This window comes from Homalodisca vitripennis, chromosome 5 (genome assembly GCF_021130785.1).
Source record: "Homalodisca vitripennis isolate AUS2020 chromosome 5, UT_GWSS_2.1, whole genome shotgun sequence".
Lineage (NCBI taxonomy): Eukaryota > Metazoa > Arthropoda > Insecta > Hemiptera > Cicadellidae > Homalodisca > Homalodisca vitripennis.
In genome coordinates, this window is record NC_060211.1 from 92,074,712 (window position 1) to 92,098,928 (window position 24,217).

A 24,217-nucleotide genomic window follows, 5' to 3' on the forward strand; every position below is an offset into this window, starting at 1 on the left:
TTCACTTACCGTTATTATTATTATTATTACTTTAATACTATTATTATTGTTAGCGTTATTATGATTATTATTACATTTTTATTATTATTTATTATTTAATATACCATATTTATAGAGATATTAATTATAAATTACATATTCTCTAAATAATACTTATTTTATTTTTACCAAACACACAATATTAAAAGAAATATTTCAAATGAATTTTAATTATATATTTATTTATTGATCCAATAATTAATTTATTAAAATTACAAATATAAAATATTTGTTTTCATTATTAATGATTAATATTTTTGTTTTTGTTTGTGTAATAATTTTCTTCTTGTTCATCGTCTTCTTCTTCTTCTTCCTCTGGCTGTTCAATATCGGATTCATTATCATCATTCTTGTTTTACTAAAGTATCAGAATAGAAAGAGTCAAGAATATCAGGTGCATATTCACTTTCTTCATTGAAACTATCTGAAGTTGATGAAGCGTTGAGGCATGATTGTCCATTACACTCCCCACAAATTAAAGTGCATCGCAATCTTGATTTCCTGCATCCGCAATTTAGAACCACAACCTTTCTTGCAATTGCAAAATAATGTATTCAGCAGTTCTTCTGGTGCTGGTGGTAATATTGTTTGTTATTGGTTCCAGTTCATTTTGCACTACCCAGCCGAATTTCCTGGGGTTCTAAATCATTTCCCAACCAAATTTGAGTCTGATAATAGACACGAAGGATATGCTGACGACCTGCTGTACTCAACAAACCAGTGCAGTTATCAAGTCTTGTTGATTTGATGAACTGGGTGTATCAAAAAGACTTCTGATTTCGGAGCATTATACGTTGCTAAGAAAATACGTACTCCCATTTTTCAAATAATTCTTGTACAGAGCAGTTTTTTTTTGTTTAAATAATTGAGCTGATTGATTTAAATCGTGATTTTTTTCGAACATTTTAATAAACGATATTTTACCTTCTTTTATAAAGCGCAGAAGTCATATCAAATACACTAAACGCGTGTAAAAATAATATGTGTTTCTTAGAATGAGGGTATTTATTAAAACTTTTCGATGAATTCAGTTTTGTCTCCACATTACCCTTACCCATTTTTTTGAAAAAAAATTTCTTGTTGATGTGATTGAGCACGTCCTATCAAGATAGCTAGCAAATCAATATCTTCTCTTACAATGACAGAAGTTTTTTTTAAGTTTAGATTCTGCAATAGCTGTTTCTACAAATGGGAACATCAGCGTCATCTCTGGCTTGTTTGTAGTGATATCAACAACAGTTTTTAATTTGTTGATAAGTATGTCTATAAATAATTTTTTTATTAGATGAATGCGATAACACTTTTTCTTGGCTGAGTGCCACCTCCATTGTTTCATCAAAGCGGAGTTCGTAAGATTTTGAAACACCAGCAGTTCTTCTTAATTGTTCCATTGCTTTAATGTTCTTAGTGTAGTCTGAGTAACCATCAAATAAAACAACGATACTTGACCCATAATGTGTTTGTAAATATTTGACGTATTTTTATTCAAAATATCAGAGATAGTATCATCTTTATTCCATACAACGCGATGCAAGAGAAATCCACCATCGATGATATATGTTGTAGTGGTTTCGTCTAGGCATATTAAATAATAAATAATAATAAAAATGTAATAATAATCATAATAACGCTAACAATAATAATAGTATTAAGTAATAATAATAATAATAATAATGGTAAGTGAATAATTAACAATATAACTCATTTATTTATTGTATTCTACTGGCTGACCTCGCATTATCGTATATACAGTGTAAGCGGTCCCCTACTCTTTGCGCTGTATCTCAAAAAGGGTTGAACGTACATAAAATTACTTCATACAAAAGTTGAAGAGGATTTTCCGTTCTACAATTTCTCTAACCACCTTCAAAGTCATTTAGCGTAAGGGAAACGAGATATTTGCAAAAAAACTGATTTTCGTGAACTTTGACCTTAAATATCTAAAGACGCGTACACGTGATTATATGAGACTTTTGAGGTAAGTTTTATACCATCAAAAATAAAGACGTATGCAAAAATTTTAGCTTATAATCTTTCATTCCGAGGTTGCATCCTTATTTTTGCCTTATTTTACTGAGTTATTCAAATTTAAAAAAGTTTGAACTCAAGACTTTCAAAATATTTTGTGAAATATTTTAAATCAATCTCCCGCGAAAGTTGTTGTTGTATACGTGTTTTTAATCCTGAACGTTAAACTATAGATTTGACAATCTTAAATAGTTTACCCTGTCATCTATGACATATCCCTCTTTCTATCACATGCATTGAGAGCTGTATGGTTTATGGCAAGCATGGCCTGAGGGTGTACTTCCAGTAAATCATGTTCAACCCAGGTGACTTGGGTTATCTCATGGTGAGTGGGTGTACCCACAAACTACAGATCATTTGCCTGTTTTTTGACATGGCAATTTGAGTTTAATTTGATTTTACTAAGTAAATAAATCTAAAAAAAACATTATTCAGACTTTTTTCTTAACGATTTCCATATTAATTTAAGTGCAAGAAAGGACAATAGAGTAAAAAAAACCTACCACTTAAAATATGTTTAAAAAATTTAATTTCACCATGAGAAGAATAATCAGTGACCCAAAACATTATTTTTTAATATATTTCTGTGAGTATACATAAACTGAGTCTAATTTTGTATTTAATGTTGAAGCCCAAAAGTACAAATAACACAAAACTATTAAATTTGACATAATTATTTTGGGCACTAAAGTATGTTTAAAGTATAATTTAATAGTCTTTCAAAGGATAAAAATATATTTGCTTTTTTACAAATAAATAAAAAAACAAATAATATAAAACATTAATACTGAAATGGTTAAATCATAACATAGCTCATTAATAACTCAATATTTACCAGCAAATGTTGAAGCCAAGAATATATGTGCTAAAACCTTATCCTGTTGAATTGTTTTATCCCCATTCTGTATTTTCTTTGTTGCTTCATTGAACCATGATATTGAGGTATGAAAATCCATATGTTTGTATGAATACTTGCCCATATCGTAGCAGTCAGATGCTAGAAACAGACATTTGTCTTAAAAAAACTCCAAGACTATCTTTGACACTACTTAAATCCATCATAGCCAAAAATCAACCAACTGTTAATATTTTTATGATTTGTTTGTTATTATCACTTGCCCTTGCATCCACTTGATTCTTCCCTAACAAAAAACATCAGACCAAATAGCTTGCAATGTGCTTTTAAAACTACTTGAACTGAATATCCAATCATACAACAGCCATAAGCCACTTTCCACTTTGGTGTTCACTTTCAAAAGGTCAAACTTAAGACTACTATAATGGTTTGAGCATTAATTGTGTAATCAGATCATTCTGTAACCGTGAAAAATAATTCAGAAGTGATATAAACTAGGTTTTTTATTAAATGCTGAGGACATGGAAAATAACAGTAATTCATACCCAGTATCATGTGGAAAATAGGATGTTTCTTAAAAATACACTCTAACTTCAAAATCATGCACAAACAAAATCAAGTTACTATTTTGTATTTTTGAAATTACATTTTCTGTCCCAATGGTATACTAAAAGTAGATTTAGAATAAAACTTATAAAACATTAGAGAAGAACACTCTGCCCTTGAAAAATGGTGATCTATACATGAATTGGAAAACAAGACCTTCATTATTTTTTAGATAAAACTGTTTGCATAAAAAAAAAATCAATTTGGAATACAGAAAAACATCAAGCATATAATATGCTTTAGTTCAAACATGCAACCTCTACAGGCCCGTTTTTACACCTGCCAGCGCCCTAGGCACAACGAAGAGTTGCGCCCCTTTTTATACCCCTGCCAGGCTGACTAAGCCTCCCCACCAGCCCTACCATAACGCCTATACCCCGTAAATTTTAAATTTAGTCTGAAATGCCAGTTTTTGTTCGAGAGGGACTTTAGACTTAATGTCCCTTAACTTTCCTTTACAAATTATCCTGATTCTTTTCGAGAGCCTTCCGATATCCACCTCTTATGGACCCACTGAGTCCCGGACTGGCAACCGGTAGCCGTGAGGTTTCTACTGGCCTCTGGTGGGAATGTGTGTAACATAACTGTTACACCCATTCTCCTTCTTTTACATTTGTAGTATTAGTATTCGTTTTTCTTTGGATTATTTTTGGTTTGTTGGCTTACCACTAGACTGACTAGAGATTCATGCAATAGCTTTTTTTTCTGGTTTTCCGTATTGCAAAGTCGTGAATAATGTTTGTTAGTCTAATTTTAAAGTAATGTCGTTTTGGGTGCACAGCAACAATAAGCCATTAATCTTTTCATCAACCATTGATGATCTAATTTCTGACTTCACTCTTTTCAAAGCTGAAAAGCTACGTTCAGCTGTGCAGTTCGTCACAGGTAAGGTTAAAAATATCCTGAGAGCGACCTCCAAATTGGGGAACGTGTTCTCCAATCCGTTTGATTTTATGTAGGCGTACATATCTTTGATCTTAAGGAAAGGTTCTCCAAGACTATGCATTGTTTGAAATGGTTACATTCCTGGGCAAAGTCTTGTCCATCAATATAGTTCTTGTATACTTCTCCTAACAGTTTAGCTTCACAAGCCACCTCTTTGGAATTTTTCTCTTTTAGATTTTGTAAGATCTTAAATCTTGTGTCGAGATTTTATTGACCTCCCTTCTTTTGTTTGAGCTGCGAAGCTATGTTGTCAACAATGGCAATAAACACCCCAGTGCGAAATCTTTCTCGAGGAGATGTTTCTTCCATGCTTCTGTCCTTCTTTTCATCGGGCAGGAGCTTTCTTTTTTCTTACTTTGTCATATACAACTTCTTCTTTTTCTGCAAGTTTCAATGATTTTGGACTCGACATCATCAAATAAATCTCTCTTTTCCTCTCAAAAACGAGGATAGTGTTTCAAGTTCCTTTGTAGAACCAAATATGTCTAAATTTTGATTTTGAAGAGTCAAACTTGTTACTTGTTTTATCAACTGTCTCGAGAATTTCGTCCCAGATCACAGTTAATAATGTGGTTTAGAAATTTCCAAGTGTTTTTAGAAACTCAGCGGCTGTGCATGGTGTTTATAGTGTCTGAGTAACGGCTTTAATTTAGCTCTTCAAGAGCATCTATTAATTCATGTCGACTTATTGTTAAAGCTCGGAGAGCGTCTACCCTAGCAGACCATCTTATGTTATTCAGAGGTATTTACCATTAGCTTTCTCTAATCTTTCTTTGATTTTCCTTCGTAACTCTTTTCAATGTGACTTTTTAAGATGTACCACATGTAAGTGGATGCCGAGAAAAAAAGCATACAGCCTTGTACGAATGTAAACAATATTGTGTGTTATCTGGACACGCCTTATCGGCAGCAAAACACCCAGCAAGGTTTAGTGAATGAGCTGCACATGGTACATAGTCAGCAAGATCATTTTTCTGTTGTTCCTTGCCTGAAGACCTGAGTATATGCCCGACATGTTTGATGCATTGTCGTAAGTTTGTCCACGACAGTTATCGACATCCAGCTCAAGTTTCTCTTGTAAACTGAGGGGCTGCTTTATTCCAAACTTCCAGATTTGTGGCATACACTAGGTAACAGTTGTATCAGGCGTTCGTTGGCGCAAGCATCAGGCAATGAAACATACCGCAGTACTATAGCCAATTGGTCTGTGTGCGACTTGTCAGGTGTGGAGTCTATGATTAAAGAGAGATAGCGAGCTTGCTTGATTTCATTTAAGATTTGTTTCAGTACTTCTTTGCTTATAATCTCAATAAATTTCACTGCAAATGTCAGACGAAAGGTATAATACACTATCTTTGCCTTTGTTACCATGTGTTGCTATGTGTTTTGCGAGAAATAGATCAAATTCACTTATGAGCTCAAGACAGCCTAGAACAAATCCGTTTGATGATTATGCGTGCAGATACAACCGCGGCAATGTGATTTTTCATTTTTTGCGCCCCCCCAAAAATGCCAATTGCCTAGCGCCCTAGGCACGTGCCTACCGTTGCCTATTCGGTTAAAACGGTCCTGAGCCTCTAACTGCATATATATAAATGGGTTATTCTTATGAGTGTAAGTTTAAGGTATCTAACATACCAGCATTTTACTAACGTTTAAAGCACTACTTGATCTGAAAGTAAAAACCTGTAGTATGGTAAAAATGCGTATAATAATTAGGAAACATTACTGTGTGAAAATATATATTTAGTAGATTTTTCTATAATCTTTATTGTACTGATTAACCTAGAAATTGTTAATTTAAAAATAATTATACCTGTCATAATAGTTTTGTCCTGGAAGTCTCCTATAATACCGTTGGCTAGTTGAGCAGCACTTAAGTTGTACACATCCTTCAGCCTGGCAAGTCCCCGCAGGGCACTCTGCAACTCCTTTTCTCTGGGCAGATGCATAAGGTGATTGGGTAGAACTGAAATATTATATTAAATGAAGTGGATTTCTTCTTTTTGTGTAACATTTAAATTAATCATTATTATGTAATTTCCTCCCGTAAACCATAATATCTGTGTAAGGGATATGAAATTATTAGAAAATAAAAATTCATGACTAAAGAGAAAACCACCTTCCCACCGTAGGAAAGTGTAGTAATACAAACCATACTACGAAGCATACCGACTGTCTGGTCACACGGTGGTATCCCGTGAGCAGATACCGACTTCCGCTCCCATGCAGCTGGGAAACGCGGAAGACGTGGGAGTAAACAAAAAGACGGGTGTAAGTGCAGAAGTGTCATTCATGTGCGGGAAAAATACTTTAGGCGTAAAAGTGTCTTGTGTCAGTGCCCAATAATTATGTAAATTAAGAATTTTGTATCTAAATAGTAAGGAAATAACATTAGAGTTCTATCAGTTAGAGGTATTATCAGAGTTCAATCATTTAATATTAAAATGTTTTATTTCAATTTTCAAAGTACTTATATTTAAAAGCAAGCAATTTAAAGATTATTTACAAAGATCAAATTAATAGTTTGTTATAGAAAAGAAGTGTTTAAAATTTCCTTATAAGATATTTAAATTATTATTAATTTGCACAAGAAATTTATACCAGTTAATTTGGTAAAGATAAAATGTAACCGTTTAAATATTTAAAGAGATCGTTTTCACTTACCTACATAGTTTGATCACTGTAATTGTTTAGATATTTAAATAGTAAAATCTCTCCTCGAGTAGTTTGCAAAATATGATTGTTTGAAATATTAAAAGAGAGACGTTTTTTCTTGCTTAACATGTTTATGAAATTTATCTGAAAATTAACGATTTGAAGCATAATATTCAAGCACAAATTTTATCATTTGAATCATTGGAATGTAACTTGATATTAGAAACGACGATTACAAATTTGTTCAAGCTCAATAATAATATGTTAAGTGTAATGGGATACTTCTGATTTTAAATAAAAATGTGTGTTTCTTCATTTGAGTGTGTTGAGTTACTGATCAAACCTACTAATAAATCCTCTCACACTATAGCCAGGCAGATATATATATATATATACATATATATATATATATATATATATATATATATATATATATATATATATATATACACACACACACACACACACACACACACATATATATATATATATATATATATATATATATATATATATATATACACACACATACACATACATACATACATAGTGGTTCATAATCCAACTTTACATTGTGGAGGCTATCCCACAGAAACCTTACACTTTATGGAGTGTTTTCTTACAAAGTACTATTTTTTAGAGAAATGCAGGTATTCAATAAACTGAAAAACTTCAGTTGAACTGATAATTGGTCCTGGAGCCACCAATTCAAACTATTTTGAATTCACTGGTTAGACTGTAGAACCAGATTCTTCTACTCTGTAAATCAAGTTTGTAAAATACAGTCTCTTGTTTCTCTGCTGCTATTAGTTTTCTTGCAAATAAGTCCCTTAGTTTTCCAAGTGCCATTAAGTTTTCTTTGAATTGTAGATTCAACATATAAAACCGTCCTACAAAAAAACACATTTATAATGCTCCTCACCATCTACAAAAAGAAAACCACAATCAGAGTATAATTGTTATAATTTCTTTATTGGGTTTTTAGAGTCCCCGATGTTTCTCTTTTCTTTCGATGACATTATTTCAAATTTCTTCATGCTAAACATGGTGAAACCTTAATTATTACTGGCACTAATCGCTTCATGTTGAAACTCACGATACAAATTTGGACAATTCATATCTTATTATGTCTGAGAGGTAACCCTTTCATGACATTCCCCAAAGAGAGGGGGAATAACATTGTTTGCCTGGTCTAGTGCAACTAGTTTTCAGAACTACATACACATGCACTGACTGACTACAGTTCTGCTCTTTGTGGACTCAAGCTTACTCACAGACTCTGGGCCTATTATTTGGACCAAGTGTTGTTGACTTTCTTCATAAGATTCTCTAAGCTAGTAGTACAGAATGTTGTGTTTGAATTATTTACAAAATGAAATCAAAGGTGTAATTTATTTTAAACAAACCATAATTTTCACATTAAAATAGGCTGGTAAGCATAATAATAGGCAATGTGATTAAATGTACTCAGATGCACCAAACATGGTCCAAGCTCTGTTCCATGGGGTAATAAGATGAGACGATGACTACTAATTACAATAACAATAATGATAATAGCAGGCCGGTAGCTAGGCTGGGGCAACCGGGGCATTGCCCCGGGGCCCCCGGCCAGGGGGGGGGCCCCCAAATGAAGGTGGAAAAATTGAAAATGAAATTAAAGTTTATGTGAAATTTATTGATTACTGTAGGGTCGTAGGGATATTTCATCGAATCATCAAAATGTCTTTATAAAAAAATATTTAAATAGCTTTTCAATATAAAATAATGGACAGATATTGTTCTCACAGAGATTTCGTAACAAAAATAGACAGACTATCAATCAGCCTGTCAGTTGTTACGCAATTAAAGAAATGCAGTTTGCACTTTTAGTTCACCTTACTCCCCCATCCCCAACAGTAATAAACTCGTCCTGACGTCGACGTGACGTAGGACGGCTCCGTCTGCCGACTGCCTCTGCCACAGCTGACAGACGACAGTGAGAGTGACTACGACTAGTGAGCTAGTGACAGACAGCCCGGATAAGGTTATGTTATGTTGATGGTAAACTAACACCAAAAAAACTGACGTTTTGGCGTTCGTCCGTTACTCGTTTGTTACGGTGTTTAAAGTGTTATACAATTTGTATTCTTATTCTTGTATTTGTTAAAATGAAAAAGAAGCTATCAAAGTGGGGGCAAAGAAAAGGCAAGACAAGAAGAAAAGAGAAGAGGATGCTTCAAGTGTTCTTCCACCCTATCTGCTTGGTTTATGTCCTACTACTAGTACTACTACAACTAATAAAGTACGAATGTCACATCTACATCTAGTACTGAAACTAGACCAATAATTGGTGAGTGGTTTGAATTTAGATATGGTATTTAGGCCTAATTAATTAGCTTGGCAATAACTTTATAATTAATATCTTAAAATTTAACTATGTTAAAATTAACTCGTGTTAAAATTTAACTAGAGTTTGGATGTTTGATTGAGTTTAGACCACTGTGTCTGACTCAGACTGCAATCTATTCTAATCTAATAAGCAATGTTTGTTTGTGAATTTATCACTAGTCATATATAGGCTACATATTACCTACTATTGTGTAGTGGTCATTTAATTTTTTATGTGATTTTTATGATTCCTTTGGTTTCTACTTCTTTCTGTGTAGGTATTTTATTTGTTTATACATGCACAGCAGCACAGCATGAATATCTATCATAGTAATTTTATATCTTTTTGTGATAATATGATGTAAAAAATGCACCACACTCGCTTGCACATTCATTATTTATGAGGCCATGTATCTACTCTTTTTATTATTTTTTATATATTTTTATATATTTTATTATATCTTTACAATGTTATTAAAATTGGCGTTAAATTATACGTTATATGTAACTTAATGTTATTTTGACTTGCTATTTTTTATTGCAGCCTCAGTCCCAGGAAATGAGATTGAAGAGGAAGTTACAGCTCAAGATAACGCTGAAGAAAGTATTGATGAAGAAGTAACATGCCTAGGGCTAGGGCATCAACAAGAAAATTGTGCCAAACCTCCAACAAGTCCTACGTCAAGCAGTGAACTGATCGGCGTAAATGATCAAGTAAGTAGACATGCCAAGTACAGAATACTTATATTATATTTTTCAACATAACAACATATGCTGTTTTATCGCCCTAAACATGGAATCCCTACGATAAAATATTCCATGGTTACATGGAAGTAAACAGTATTACTTCCATGGAAACATGGAATTACAGTAAGTCCCTATTGTTATGATCATGTTTGTAAGAAAAAAATACTAATGCATTGCAATCTACTTACAGGTGGAATGTAGCCGGACGAATAAAATTAATGAAACTTGTTTTAAACACCGGAGCCACCCCATTTTCCAGACCAGATCATCGATCCAGAGGTGAAAAACGAATTATTGAATTAGGGACTAGGACCCTATCAACCAGTTGGCCCATTTCCATATGATGGAAAACAAGGTAGGTCCTTTTCAGACAATTATTTTACCCTGAAGTCAAAGTCTGGGCTCAAACTGAAAAGAACTTGGTTGTGCTATTCGTCCAAATTGGATTGTGTTTATTGCCAACCTTGCTGGTTGTTTCCCCAGAAAGGACCTGTAGGAGGATGGGATTCAGGATTAAGGGACTGGAAACATTTGTCTGATCGCATAAAGACACATGAGAATTCACAGCACCATGCTGATCCCTGCTTGGGTTTATGAGCAATGGCGACGTCATGGCTCAATAGACGATGCACTAGAAAAAGGTTTGAAGGAGGAGCGGAAATTTTTGGAGGAAAGTTTTGAAGAGGGTCTTAGATGTCTCCCTTATGTTGGCAACATGCAACCTTCCTTTTCGTGGAGACAGTTGGCATATCACTGATAGAAAATAAAGGTAATTTTCTATCATTGATTGAATTGCTGTCAAAATATGACACTATCCTAGAAGATCTAATTACAAAGGCCAAGTGGTACTGTTAATTATCTCAGTCCAACAATCCAGAATGGAAATTATTTCTCTGATGGCTAGTGAAGTGCTTAGTGGAATTAAAGAAGAGCTTTTGAGTGCGCCCTTTTTTCTCCATAATTTACGACACAACACAAGATGTAAGTAAAGTAGATCAGCTAAGCGAAGTTTTTCGCTATGTAAAGATTGACCATGAACCAACTCGGAAAACCTTGTGAGTTGAGAATTTGTGAAACGTTTACATCTTTCACAGCAGTTACTGACCAAACTGCTTCGGGGCTAGAAGACGTCATCATAAAATCAATTTCAGAAAAAGGCCTTGACATAACAAAATGCAGAGGACAAGGATACGATGGTGCATCGGTCATGAGTGGTGTGTATAATGGAGTACAAAAGAGAATCCAAGAACTTGCACCCCATGCCTATTTTATTCACTGTGCCAGCCATAATTTGAATCTGGTTCTTAAAGATGCCGTTGAATGCAATCGAGAAATAGCACAATTTTTTGAGACGGTGCAAAATATTTACAGTTTTTTTGGCCACAGCACTGTTCGGTGGCAAGAACTAAAAGTCGTTTCTGGTTGTACAGAGAATCCGAAGGCTCCTGTTCCTAAAGAAAAGGTAACATTAAAGACTTTTAAACCTACACGTTGGGCAGGGAGATATGAAGCTGTGTACGCTTTAAAGGAAAGGTTCGGTGATGTAATGAAAGCCTTAAATAAAATAATTTTGACAAGCAAAAAGCCAAAGGAAAGGAATGAAGCTGAGGGGCTCAAAAAAAGGTTAGAATCTTTTAGTTTTGTTTTGCTCTTGACTGTTCCAGTGCAAAATATTAGGGGAAATAAACATTGCCTCAAAATCCTTGCAAACGGAAATCTATTGATTTAATGACAGCGTACGATCTCCTAGGCAATGCTTTATTGAAAGTAATAACGAACTTCGTTGGTCCTTTGAAGAAGTCTGTAGTGAAGCAGAAGAAGTATGTTCAAAAATGGGGGGATTACGATTACCCATAAATTTATTGGCCAACGTGCAAGAAAGGTAAAAAAGCACTTTGATGAACTTTGTGAAGACCAAAGACTGACAGATCCTAAAAGCAATTTCAGAGTGACAATATTCTTCCCAATGGTTGATACTATAGTGTCACAAATTGACAACCGTTTTAAAGGCATGAAGCAAGTGATTGATGCCTATAAAATTGTTCACCCTTCTTTCCTGGCCTCACGTTCAGATGAAGAACTGCGTTGTGAAGCTGATAATTTTGTAAGCAGATTTTCAGATGATGTAACGCCATTGTTCAAAGCTCAGATTTTATCAGTAAGGAATGCTTTTCAATCCAAATTAAAGGATTTCAAAGAAGTAAAAGAAGTTGCAAATCTCCTACTCATTGAAAACAGTTCCCTAGCATCAACCTACCCGGATGTACTAACAGCATGCTTTTTGTACCTCACAGTCCCTGTGACAGTAGCCAAAGCAGAGAGATCATTCTCAAAATTAAAACTCATCAAAAAACTACCTGCGAAGCTCCATGTCCCAACAACGTCTCACTGATTTGGCTCTTTTGTCTATTGAAAATGACAGAGCCCGAAAAAATAGATTTTGACCGAATTATTGATGTTTTTGCTAATGTCAAGTCAAGAAGAAAGTCTTTTTAGTAAGTTCAGTTGCATTCTCACTATCAAACTAGTGTGGGCAATTTTAAACTTGAGAATGAGTGGGTATTACCACCATTGGATCATATATAATTAATGGTATTACCAGTTATTACCATAAACACCATAAATAAATATACAATTTTATTGTGTATTCAAAAGGTATTTACATAATTAATGATATTACTTGTATGTTTATCTACTAAACTACATTGCTTGGATGTAGGCCTAAGAAGAGACTAAAAAGTTTTAAGACATCAGCACTTATGTCTTTATTTATTTATTATCTATTGTGAATAAAATTTGAAAAAAATAATTATGTTTTTCATTTTCCTTTCAGCACTATAAATAGAATACCAATCACCAATGGTAAGCTGAAAAAAATAATGGCTCTAAAAACCAAACTAATGGCACAGGGCCAGGAGTCATACAAATTTGCATATAAAAATCATTACCAGTTTATGACTTACCGTAGAAATTTGTAAACATAGTTTAAGCAAACAATTAAGTATTATAGATTTAATAAGAAAAAAAGGTAATAATAATAATAATAATAGGATAATAATAAAAAAATGCACATAAATTCTAAGCCTAAAGATCCAATTACTGTATGCTTATATCTATTAATTAAAAAAAGTGCGAAATATATAACAAAGGGGGGGCCCCGAATGGACTTTCTGCCCCGGGGCCTCCAAGGGCCTAGCTACGGGCCTGGATAATAGCCATAATTTGAGATAAACTAGCAGAAACATGAATTTTTGGTAGAGTAGCTTTTAACTGAACATCTTTCAAATATATCACGTAATACAATTATTGTTCATTAAAATGTTTGGTTTGTTTTTAAAATCTTGATTGCTTTGATAAATAAATATTTACAATTCAGGCCCATACTTAAATATATCTAAATGTTAGCTTTTACTGCATTAATCCACATAATCCTACAAATACCCGTATATGAGGCCGTAGTATTGTGTATTAACTGTTTTTTGTCTTCATGATCGCAATAGTTTGCAGACAGATGTGATTTATAATAGAGCATAACACCCGTTTAACCCACATAATCCTAATGTTAAACATATAGGACATCCTTGTATTTGTTATTAACTGTCTTTACTTATCATTGTCATGATACTATATATGCAGATCTGAGTTAATAACTTCAGATGTCAAACGATAGATCTTTCTGACAATAATTGTTTCTGGGTTGCCAAATTTCCCGTTGTTTTGGAAAATAAGAGATAGTATTAGTACTAATTCCTACCTGCAACTCAGTTTCAATTCATTCAAAAGTTTAGTGAAAAAAGTAGCGATAAACATTTTGAAGGTTTCTTTTTTGTGTTTGAATATTTGATTTTCAGTGACAAATTTAAAAATGCAAGTTAGAAAAATATAATTTCTAAAGCCATAATATCGTAGGTAAATATGCTAATCTTTGTAAATAATTATTTTAACTTTAGTACATTTCAGTTTCTTTTATTTAATTATATGCAATAAAATAAAATTAAATTCATAGTAAAAAAAATCAAATAAAAAGTGACAATGAAGCTGTAAAAACTGTCAGTCAGGCCCTGTAGTAAAGTTGTTGTAGCATACAAATGATCATTAGTGTAGTAACTATTGATAGTGAAGAACAACATTTGTATACAGAAAAGTTATTAATGAAGTTGAATATTTTACTTTTTATATCAGTTTTCTCACTGTGCATTTTGCTGTGCAAGAATTTGCTCCAATGTAAGTTATTAATGCCTTTGAGACGTTTGTGTAATCAAAGATTTGAAGTGATAGTAATTAACTCACCATAATTTTCCACCAAGATGTTCAGAACAAGAGGCCAGTCTCTGACAAGTCTTTTGACCAGTGCAAAGGCTGTTATGGGGTTGCCAAGGTTGTTTTGAGGAGTATTGTCCACTCTTCTATTGGACAGCTCATCATACTTCCTAACATTCGCAACATTTTATTAATAAATAATAACTAAACAAGTGGTGTTAAATTAATGTTTATCTAGATACTTTTTCACTTACTGAGTTATAAAATCCAGTTTCATTTGCTGCTCGAGTAAATAGGATTGTAAATGTTCCAAAAGCCTCTGCTCGTAATGTGCCAGATTTTCCATTTCGTGGACTGAGGTGAACAAGTTTGCGTCTACCACCACCACTGTAGATAAGGTTGCCAATAAAGAGAACCATTTGAAAAACATCCTTCAACAAAAATAAAAATTGTGCATAAAAATACAACCTATAATTTGTATAATATCCATATATCTAATAAATTAACAGGCAGATGACAGCAGCATCAGGGCACAGTAGCCTTAGATAGTTCATGAGAGTTATAGGTCAGCAGTAAAGTTGTCAGCTATAAAAGTATGGCTATACAGTTAATGTACTGTGGTACATTCACTGACTCTGCTATACATCTTACAGCATCAGTATTCAGGGGCCACATTTGCCTCAGTTTGGAAATTACTTGGAGGAGAATGTTGCTTAAATCACTAATACGTATTAGTTATGAAAACAGTCACTATTCACTATCACAACCATAATTCATATAAAATGTTTATTGGTTTTGTTTTTAAAAATCTCTCCATTTTACATTATTTTATATTTGGTGTAAATCTATTTGTGTTTCAGTTATCTAGGTACTAAAATTAATTTAAATAAGAAAAGTGTAGATTTTAATACTTTTGTAAATCTATTTATATTTGTGTTATCCAGATACTAAAATTACATTAAATAAGAAACAGTAGATTTAATACTTTTTCTTAAATTTATTTGTATTTATATTAAGCAGATAATTCAATTAAATTAAACATGGAAAGTGCAACTTTCCTTGTTAAAAAGCATTATTTTATTTTTATTTTACTCATTGCGATTTTGCCACAATTACAGAGTTGTAGTGAGCACTGTAACTTGATAGATGTCACAACTGTAAATATTGTGTAATATAATATGAAAATTTTTATTTTGTACAAACAATAATTAAAAACTAGTACATTTATATGTACTTACATTCAGTTAAACCTATGGCTGTGAATATGTTTACAATACAACACACAATAGAAAAGTATTAACTAATCATCGATAACATACAATGAATTAGGCATGAATAATATCGTGATTGTCACAGATTCTGCACAGAAGAATGATAAAGAGATCATTTGTGTTTGATGAATGGCAAAATGCTTTATGAGATGTTAAAATCTAAAGAAAAAGATAAAATTAATGGCATATTTAACCTATTGTTACACTAAATCAATTTCTTTATAATTTTCTGTAGTTTTCTTTTGTCAGTGGAAAAATAAAATATGGTGACAGAGAGTGAGTAAGATGTGGTGCCCTTGGGTGCTGAAATCTGTCTAACTCTTTCACTGCCAAATTCAGATCCTCTTAAATTCGGAGCCTGATATTACAGTCTACTATTAATGGATGGCAGCGGAAGGGTTATGAAACTCTTTTCTTTTGAGGATATTACGGACTTGGGAAATGGTCTTTAAAACTTAAGGGGTTATTGGCTGAGCTTTAGCATAGCCTATCATTCATGGGATTGGAGAGATTTCATTTCTGTCTGTCTGTCTGTACTATATCTAGAAAACGAACCGACCTTTATACTTGAAATTGTGCTTGAAGCTTCATCTCTACATAGATAAGAATGAGTTCTATGATGGTGCATATCCAACAAGAAATTTAGCTGAACATTGTTGAAGCCATCTTGAAAATGTAATGAGCTATAGATTGGAAATTTTGTATGCAACCTCAGCAAAGCCTGTTATGACATGTGGTGTGGCATACTTCTATATTATCTTTATGAGAGCCCATTACATTTTTGGTCATTCATCATGAATAATTTTCTGTCTTACCTAGAGAATCATAACATGTTTAGAACAGGGAACATAATATTTCCCTGGTGGAATTATTGCTAAAGAATAATATTAAGTAAGGACATAATAAAGAAATATTGATGATGAGGACTATCTCAACGATAGTGGAGTTGTGAAGAAGCTTATCTGTAAAATGATAGCACCTATTTGAGATAGGAAGCGTGTTTAAAAAAGGTCAGTTCCAAAATGTGTAGTTGTTATAGAAAAATACTTCAAACGTTTTTATTTGTATAATTATTAGAAACCATTCACACATTCACATTCATCATTGTACAACCATACATTTTTATCTTTGGAACCAGTGCCTTAAAAAAATCCTTGAATATGAAACCTTTTAGAAACACAACAATAACTGCTAGTGTTGATGCTCTGGAAATGATCCCCAAAGTTCATAATTACAACTAAAATGTTAAGTAATACTGTTATCATGACTATACGTGTTATTTTATACATAAAGGATATCCATGAAGGATTGGTAAAGGTCTTAAGAGGAAAGTATATTACTAAAAATAAAAAAAAATAATAGCATGAGTTCTTTGATGGTGCATGTCCAACGATGGAATTTAGCTGAAGGTTGTTGAAGCCATCTTGAGAATGAAATGAGCTACAGATTTGAAATAGAATCTCAGTGAAGCCTGTTACGGCATGGTGTGGCGTACTTTTACCTTGTCTTATGAGAGCCTGTTACAGTTTTAGCCATTCATCCAGTGAATGATGTTCTGTCTTAACTAGAGAATGATTACATTTTCAGAACAGGAAAATAATATTTCCCTAATAGAGTTATTTATCAAGATTACATCTAATTAGATTACTGAGTACAAAAACAATAGGAAATGTGGTTGATGAGGATAATCTCAATGATAGTAGAGTTGTGAAAAAGTTCATCTGTAAAATAACAGCACCCTTTTGAAAGACAGCATTTTACAAAAAAAGTTCCAAAATGTGTTGTTTATAAGTTCACTCAAAAAATGAGTATTTTCAGACTCCTTACAAGACAATTAATTACAAGTAAACCTGGAAAAAATCAGTGATCCTAGGCTTTTATATGACACCACTTCTCCCCCCTAATAATCTTATCTTCACCCTATTCCTGGACATATTTTTATTGTAAATAGTTGTAGTACAGAATCCAGACTTTTAGTTATAACCGAACAGTGCTGATTCTCTATTATCAGATATAACTTGGATATAATCTCTTTATATGCACCCAGAATCGCAGTATTATCATATGTCTATTTATACTCTAAATTACATTTGTACTGTAAATAGTTGTAGTAAGAAATCTAGTATTTAGTTATGAGCAAACAGGGCTGATCTTCTATTACTGACTATAACCTCTTTATGTGCACCCAGAATCGTGGTTTTATCATACATCTAGTTAAATTATAAATTGCATTTTTAATTTTTTTACAATGAAGATATAATTTTTTGATGAATTAAAAAAAAAATGTTTATGTGATAGTTGTTGTGACTTTTAAGGAGTGTGGAAAATACTGATAAAAAATAAGATGTAAAAAATTAAAAAAATAATTGAGCTAAAACATGATATGATGTATTTGGTTACACCCACAACTAATAACACTGACATAAGAGGTGAATAGTAAGCCGATGTGATTAGATTTGTGATGTGATTAGAGGAAGATAAGACAGTGTAACAATGGGTCTTCAGACTTTGACATGTAAGTCAGCCTGTTTCTTATATCTAATTTCTGAACAGTATATATTATGTTAAGCATAAAAGGTTCTTTGCAAGCATTTCTTTCCAGTAATACCATAATGGAAAGCTATACTAAGTTTATGATATAGAGTGACTTTTACAACTTTAAATGAAGTACAACTTATATTTCCTATACAATTTAAAATTAAAAGATGCTGTTATTGTTTATTTAATCTAGTTTTATAGGTGATTATTGTTCAAACGTGTTTGTATAACATGAACATTATTTTCACCAATTATAAACTATTCATAAAGTCATGGAATATAGACTAAACCTCATTCTATTGAAAGTTCTGAATAAATACACCCCAAGAACACATTTAAAACTATCATCTTATTGTTAGTTGTGGGTCTGAGAAATGTTCAGTAATATATCAATAGCGATAGAATACAGTGTTTAAAAAAGAGTTCAAAGTCAAACCCAACGAAAAACTATTTTTCTCAGTATTTGTCCACAGTAAAAAAAAACTATAATTTGTTACATACGATTAATGTTTTATGTTACATAGTATAACAGAAGTAATGCAACAAATGTTTTAAAATGAGAAATGACATTCTATTTTATTCGAAGTTTGCTAGCAAGTGAAAAACGTTAATAAAAATTTATTTTGCCATTTTTGTTCTATTCCACTTTGTTCATATTTGTATTCATACGTACAACAGTACTATCAACATATTCAATGCAAAACACAATAGAAATAATAATTTGGTGCAGTTAGTAATAATATATGACCTCTAGGTATAGTCCCTGTATTGATGGCAGTGGTGCTGTTACCTAGCACCAGCTGCTATAACTACTTCACCTCGACTGATGCGATGGAAGATTTGTATGACTTGGAGCTGTTTCTAGTCAGATACCTGGAAAACTACATCAAGGAGGAACAAAACATTCTATCTCTCCTATCTGGGTATTGAGGATTGCTTACATATTTTTACTCAAAATAATTTATGTTTTGTCATGAATCATTCAGCAGATAACCTTATGTCTATGATAAACAACTATTTCTGGCAGTAATAATAGTTTCAATTTAATCATTGAATCTTAGTTTAAGAGTATATTTTAATTATCAGTAGCATTTTTTGATGATGGAAGAACAACTTCAAGTGCGCAAGATGTAGTTAGATGATTTGAAGTTTGGCTGAAACATGTTTAAGAAGCCAATTCAAATTCTATTAAAAAACTGCTCTTAACATATAAATAATAATAGCACAATAATAATAATTGCATATAGTGGTGCTTCATTCATAATTGAAGTATTAATTTTAGTATGAGAAAAATAAGATTTCAAATTAATTATTGTAGAATTTTTAATGGACTCAATAGGTTTTAATGACAAATTAGTTTTAGTTGTTATTACGAGTAACTTAAGAGCTTTGATTGAGCTTCACTTTATTGGTTAAGCTTTAGCAAAGCATCTCTTTATTTTCTCACTTGAAGGGCTGGAAAAACTTCATTCTGTCTGTTTGTATATCCACATGATATCTCGAGCACCAACTTACCAATAAGCTTAAAATTTTGCATGAAGCTTCATCTCTACACAGAGAATATTGAGTTCGATGATGGAAAATCTCACTCAATAGAATTTGGATGACTGTTAGTAAACATTTTTACATTGGTTTCACGGGTAACTATGATGGCAATAAGAAATCACACAATAAATACATTTGTAAACTGAGTGGTAAACCTTGTTCTAAAATAATTTTTAAGTCAGGTGGGTTTGATTAATTGACTAATTGTTAGTTTTCTTATTTTGTGATGAATCATTAATTAGTGGCTCATATATTTGTGGTTAGATAAACCGCTCGCTAAGAAACCTGTGCAGAAGCAAATATCTGAGCAGTCAAATTCAAGAGGGCCCCCCTCCAGTGGTGGGGAGTGGGACAAGCATCTCCTTGTCTCTGTTTTATCAGCTGTGTGGGTCGTGTCATTTTGTTGACACTGCGGCTACTTACCTATTCTATAAGTATATTCTATTTTTGTGTGTAGGCCTATACAAGTGTAAAATATTAATTGAACAGACTAATGTAGCTATAGACGTATCCAGGGAGCTTGCATTTTGATGTGAGGTTAGCCGCTAAGTGGCAGTGGCCAGGCCAGGTGATAGAGCAAGCATTCAAGTGCCGAGCAGTAATGGGAATACTGGGAGAGGGCAGCATCACAGCGGCAGAGGGGTTTTTACCCCACACTGTGTAAACTAAAATCGCCCAGTTTTTTTTGTAAGCGGTTTACCTATAGATTTTTATTCTGTTTGATCATTTGCTGTATACTTGTCAATGCATGACCATTATAAACATTATACTGGTATTATATCTACTAATAAATCCTTGTAATTCTCCTCAAAATCCATTTTTATTAATTAAATATTCATTATATTGCAGGTCTTAAAGCAGTTTAGAGAAAAATAGTATTAGTGAGTATAGGAAACATGCAAAATAAACATAGTATTTCTTTGAGAAATTCCAGATGGAATATATAGTAGTGTTTCATCTGTTTTGGTAAAAAAGAGAGGAATAAAATTGGTTGTCAATAATTACTTGTTATGTAGATGTAATTATATGCATCTTCTTGACACAATTTTGCCCCCTTGTAGTAGATACGAGCAAGCTGCAAGATCACTGTCCAACATTGTCAACAGAGAACACTACGTGGCCAACCCTATCAATTCATTCTCCCTGCTACGTCGCCTCACGCAGGATTGGCCAAAAACTCTCAGCCTTCTCAGTCACAGTAAGAGAAACTTTCACTGCTAACAGTATATGTAATAAACAACATTACAAAGATATGGGTTCTACTATTTCGTAGGAACAAAACAGTAAGAGAGAAAATATTTTTATTACTCTTACAGAAAAACTTGCCAGTTGGATGTATTTCACGATAATCTAGGACATTTGACTTGTCTTTCTCTACTAACATCTTCTAATACTGACTTTTGCCAAAACCAAATTGTGGTCAGCACAGCTTTTAGCTCTCATATTGTGAAGCAACTACATTGAAATCTTTTTTGGGGAGATTGAGCATAGCATTGTTGTACAGTTTTGAGTTTTACAAGAAGACATTCTGTTGACAAATCATGATGCAAAGGCTTTGGTAAACTTGCTTTATGACATTCATAATGAAGGAGCAAGGGACAAGATATTGTGTGGGGACAAGGTATACCTTGAACTGTGAGTCTATTATGTTTACACACACGATTTATCTTTCAGTGAGATATCCATGTTGTGGCCATCATCAATGGATATGTTGTAAGAGAGAATTAGCTAACAAGCCGCTTTCTATCTTCTATTTTTTACCGGTACGGTACTCTAATTTCTGATAGTAACATCATAATATTCTTCCAATTGGATATTAACAGCAGGGACTTTTCAATTCTTAAGGACATTTTCATATTGCTGTTTGCGTAAAACACTTCATGTACTCAATAACTCAATAATAATTCATCACAGTATTTAACAATAAAGACATTTAAAGTCACGTTTACATTTCAATTTACTAGTTGTTACCTGCGGCTTTGCATCCAGTTTTTAAAATTGAAGTCTATTTAGTAAAAGCAGATGTAAAATTAGGAAGTCATATAACATTTTTCAAATGTAAGTAAGCATATATCAGATAGATATTAGGAGCACTTCTTGTTCAAATTAGTTATATTTCCAATGTCACGACTAATTCTGCCTTGTTAGCCAAATCAAGAAAATACAAATACACAGGTCTCAAAACCTACTTTGGTCGAAAAGCTTTTACTTTTAGCTCTTGTCATATAGTTCTGGTCTAGGATATTTCCAATACCATAAATATCTCATCAGTTTACTTTGTTGTCCAAATGAAGAGAAAAAATTAAACATACATAGGACTGAGAAACCTATTAAGGCCTAGAGGGAAATTCTCCCTACTTCCTATCTACTTCCGGTATAATGGGGAAATCCTTATAAGTTCATGCAACATTCCAAAACAATCATTGACCTTAACCTACAGTACCTGAAGATGGATTCTCCGAATCCGAAATGTACATCATAGAAATTAAACATCAAAAATGTTAAAAAGGTACATTCTTCTTACTTATACTTACTTGCGTTATAGAAGTCTTGTTGTTTTTTGGACTGCATTCTTGGGGGAAAATCGATCATTGTGGCATATTATGTTCATTTCTATGTTTTTCCATAAGCCACTTATAGAATACCATATCACAATGTCAAGGAAGTCTGCCAGTTTGGAGTGTCTTATGTGAAAACATTAATAGTTTTGTTCATAAAGGTTGGTTTTATAACAGTGTTTAAAGAGCATTTACACTAATGCATTAGATGTTTTAAATTTGTTAGTGGCACAATCTAGATTAAAATTTAGATATTAACTTTTAATTTAGTATCTGCATTACACTAATAATGACCAAACGCTGTATACTTAATATTTTATAAAATTTAAATGTAAATATATCTTTCAGTCAATTTCGTTTAGTGTCAGTTAAATTTGGATTATAAAACATAAATACTAAAATTTTTCTGAATTACAAAACATTCTAGGTAACTTTTCTTATCTTTCCCTTCTTATAAACCTTCCTTCGATTTCAGCCAATAATTTACAAAAAGAATTAGCCGAATTGGTCCAGCCGTTATTAATATTAGTGCTTAGCAACAAATTTTGCGATTCATCTTTATTCATAAGATTGGAATTTGATGGGCCTTTCAAACATTTTCTTCATCAACCACATGGAGCCAAAAATTGCGGGAATAATTTTTGCTTCTGATAAATCCTTGGAGGAACTCTCCTTGGTACCTTTAGCCTGTGAATCCCACTTTGTAAACAGTTACTGGGGCTCAGGAATTACATATCACGTAGGAATATAACTTGTCCTGAATGCTGCTGCTACCTAAGTTATTAGTTTTAACTATTATAAGTTTTAGTGTCACTATGAAGACTGTAAACAATGTACACATTGTTACCTTGATTCCAAAATCGAGATTGGTTTTGAACTTGCCACTTGGCAGACACCGTGCTTCACTACTCAAATTACAGAAGTACTTTTGAAATTACAGTTGTGTCCTCAATTTTAATGGTGCTTTTAATAATATTATAAAAACTTATAATTCCCAGATGGCACTAGTAGCTCCCAAATTATAAGTTGTATCTTACCCTGCCTTCCAATGAGATTTGATTCCTCAGCTGTCTAGTACTGTGCAGACAAACTGAAGGACCTCACCCTGCCCACTGAGGAGGACATGGCTGGAGCAGTGAGAGCTCTGACCAGACTACAGGACGTCTACTCTCTGAGTGCAACCAGTCTGGCTTCAGGCCACCTTCCAGGCACCCACAAGACAGCTGTTCTTTGCGGTAGGACAATGCTTAAATTTTTTTAATTCTTCAAGAGAAGTATTATTATTTCATTTCATTTTTATAAGAAAAAATTATACTATTAATGAATTGATTTACTTTTTAAAATGTAAATATCTCTTCTTAATTACTATAGGAGATATTTTACCAAAGTTCAATAATTCTCTTACAATACTGTAATCTAGATTTATTGTTCTGACAATTACAGTTAAGAAGCTACTTGTATTAAAATATTCAAAGAGTATTTATTCATTATTAAAACAATTAGCTATAGGTATTTACATAGGTCTATATGAAGTACCTAATATTAAGTTTAGGCCCAAATTAGTATTATATTATTTTGATGTCATATAAAGCTTGAGGCCAAGCAAAAAAAGGAATTTGGAAGATATGACATGGCTTGTGAACATAAAAAAATATGTATGATAATATATTCTTAAGATTTTGCAAACATTTTGAGAATTACTTGAATTTTTTAGTATTACATTTATGTAAAATTACAATGAAACATCTCTTAGAAGACTGAAATACAATTTTTGAATTTAATGGTGAAGTTTATTAGAT

General features: G+C 32.7%; 2 protein-coding genes across 4 annotated transcripts in view; one reads left to right on the forward strand and one right to left on the reverse strand.

Annotated features, from left to right (window-relative positions):
* LOC124362512 (prolyl 4-hydroxylase subunit alpha-1-like) overlaps positions 1 to 15,874 on the reverse strand; it is a 37,222-nt gene extending 21,348 nt beyond the window's left edge. Inside the window, exons 1-5 of one of the 2 annotated variants that reach the window (XM_046817082.1) lie at positions 15,745 to 15,874; positions 14,761 to 14,937; positions 14,537 to 14,676; positions 6,291 to 6,443; positions 2,903 to 3,064 (exon numbers count right to left, since the gene is read on the reverse strand). In XM_046817082.1, the coding sequence (XP_046673038.1) occupies positions 2,903 to 3,064; positions 6,291 to 6,443; positions 14,537 to 14,676; positions 14,761 to 14,937; positions 15,745 to 15,746 (634 nt within the window). In that variant the 5' untranslated portion in view covers positions 15,747 to 15,874. Of the gene's footprint in view, positions 1 to 2,902; positions 3,065 to 6,290; positions 6,444 to 14,536; positions 14,677 to 14,760; positions 14,938 to 15,598; positions 15,617 to 15,744 lie in introns of those variants that run through there. The other variant, XM_046817083.1, reaches the window with a different exon arrangement.
* A 1,136-nt stretch (positions 15,875 to 17,010) lies between these two features.
* LOC124362513 (prolyl 4-hydroxylase subunit alpha-1-like) overlaps positions 17,011 to 24,217 on the forward strand; it is a 30,004-nt gene continuing 22,797 nt past the window's right edge. The window contains exons 1-4 of one of the 2 annotated variants that reach the window (XM_046817085.1): positions 17,011 to 18,292; positions 19,070 to 19,238; positions 20,922 to 21,058; positions 23,504 to 23,653. In XM_046817085.1, coding sequence (XP_046673041.1) covers positions 18,271 to 18,292; positions 19,070 to 19,238; positions 20,922 to 21,058; positions 23,504 to 23,653 — 478 coding nt within the window. In that variant the 5' untranslated portion in view covers positions 17,011 to 18,270. The remainder of the gene's footprint in view (positions 18,293 to 19,069; positions 19,239 to 20,921; positions 21,059 to 23,503; positions 23,654 to 24,217) is intronic. The other variant, XM_046817084.1, reaches the window with a different exon arrangement.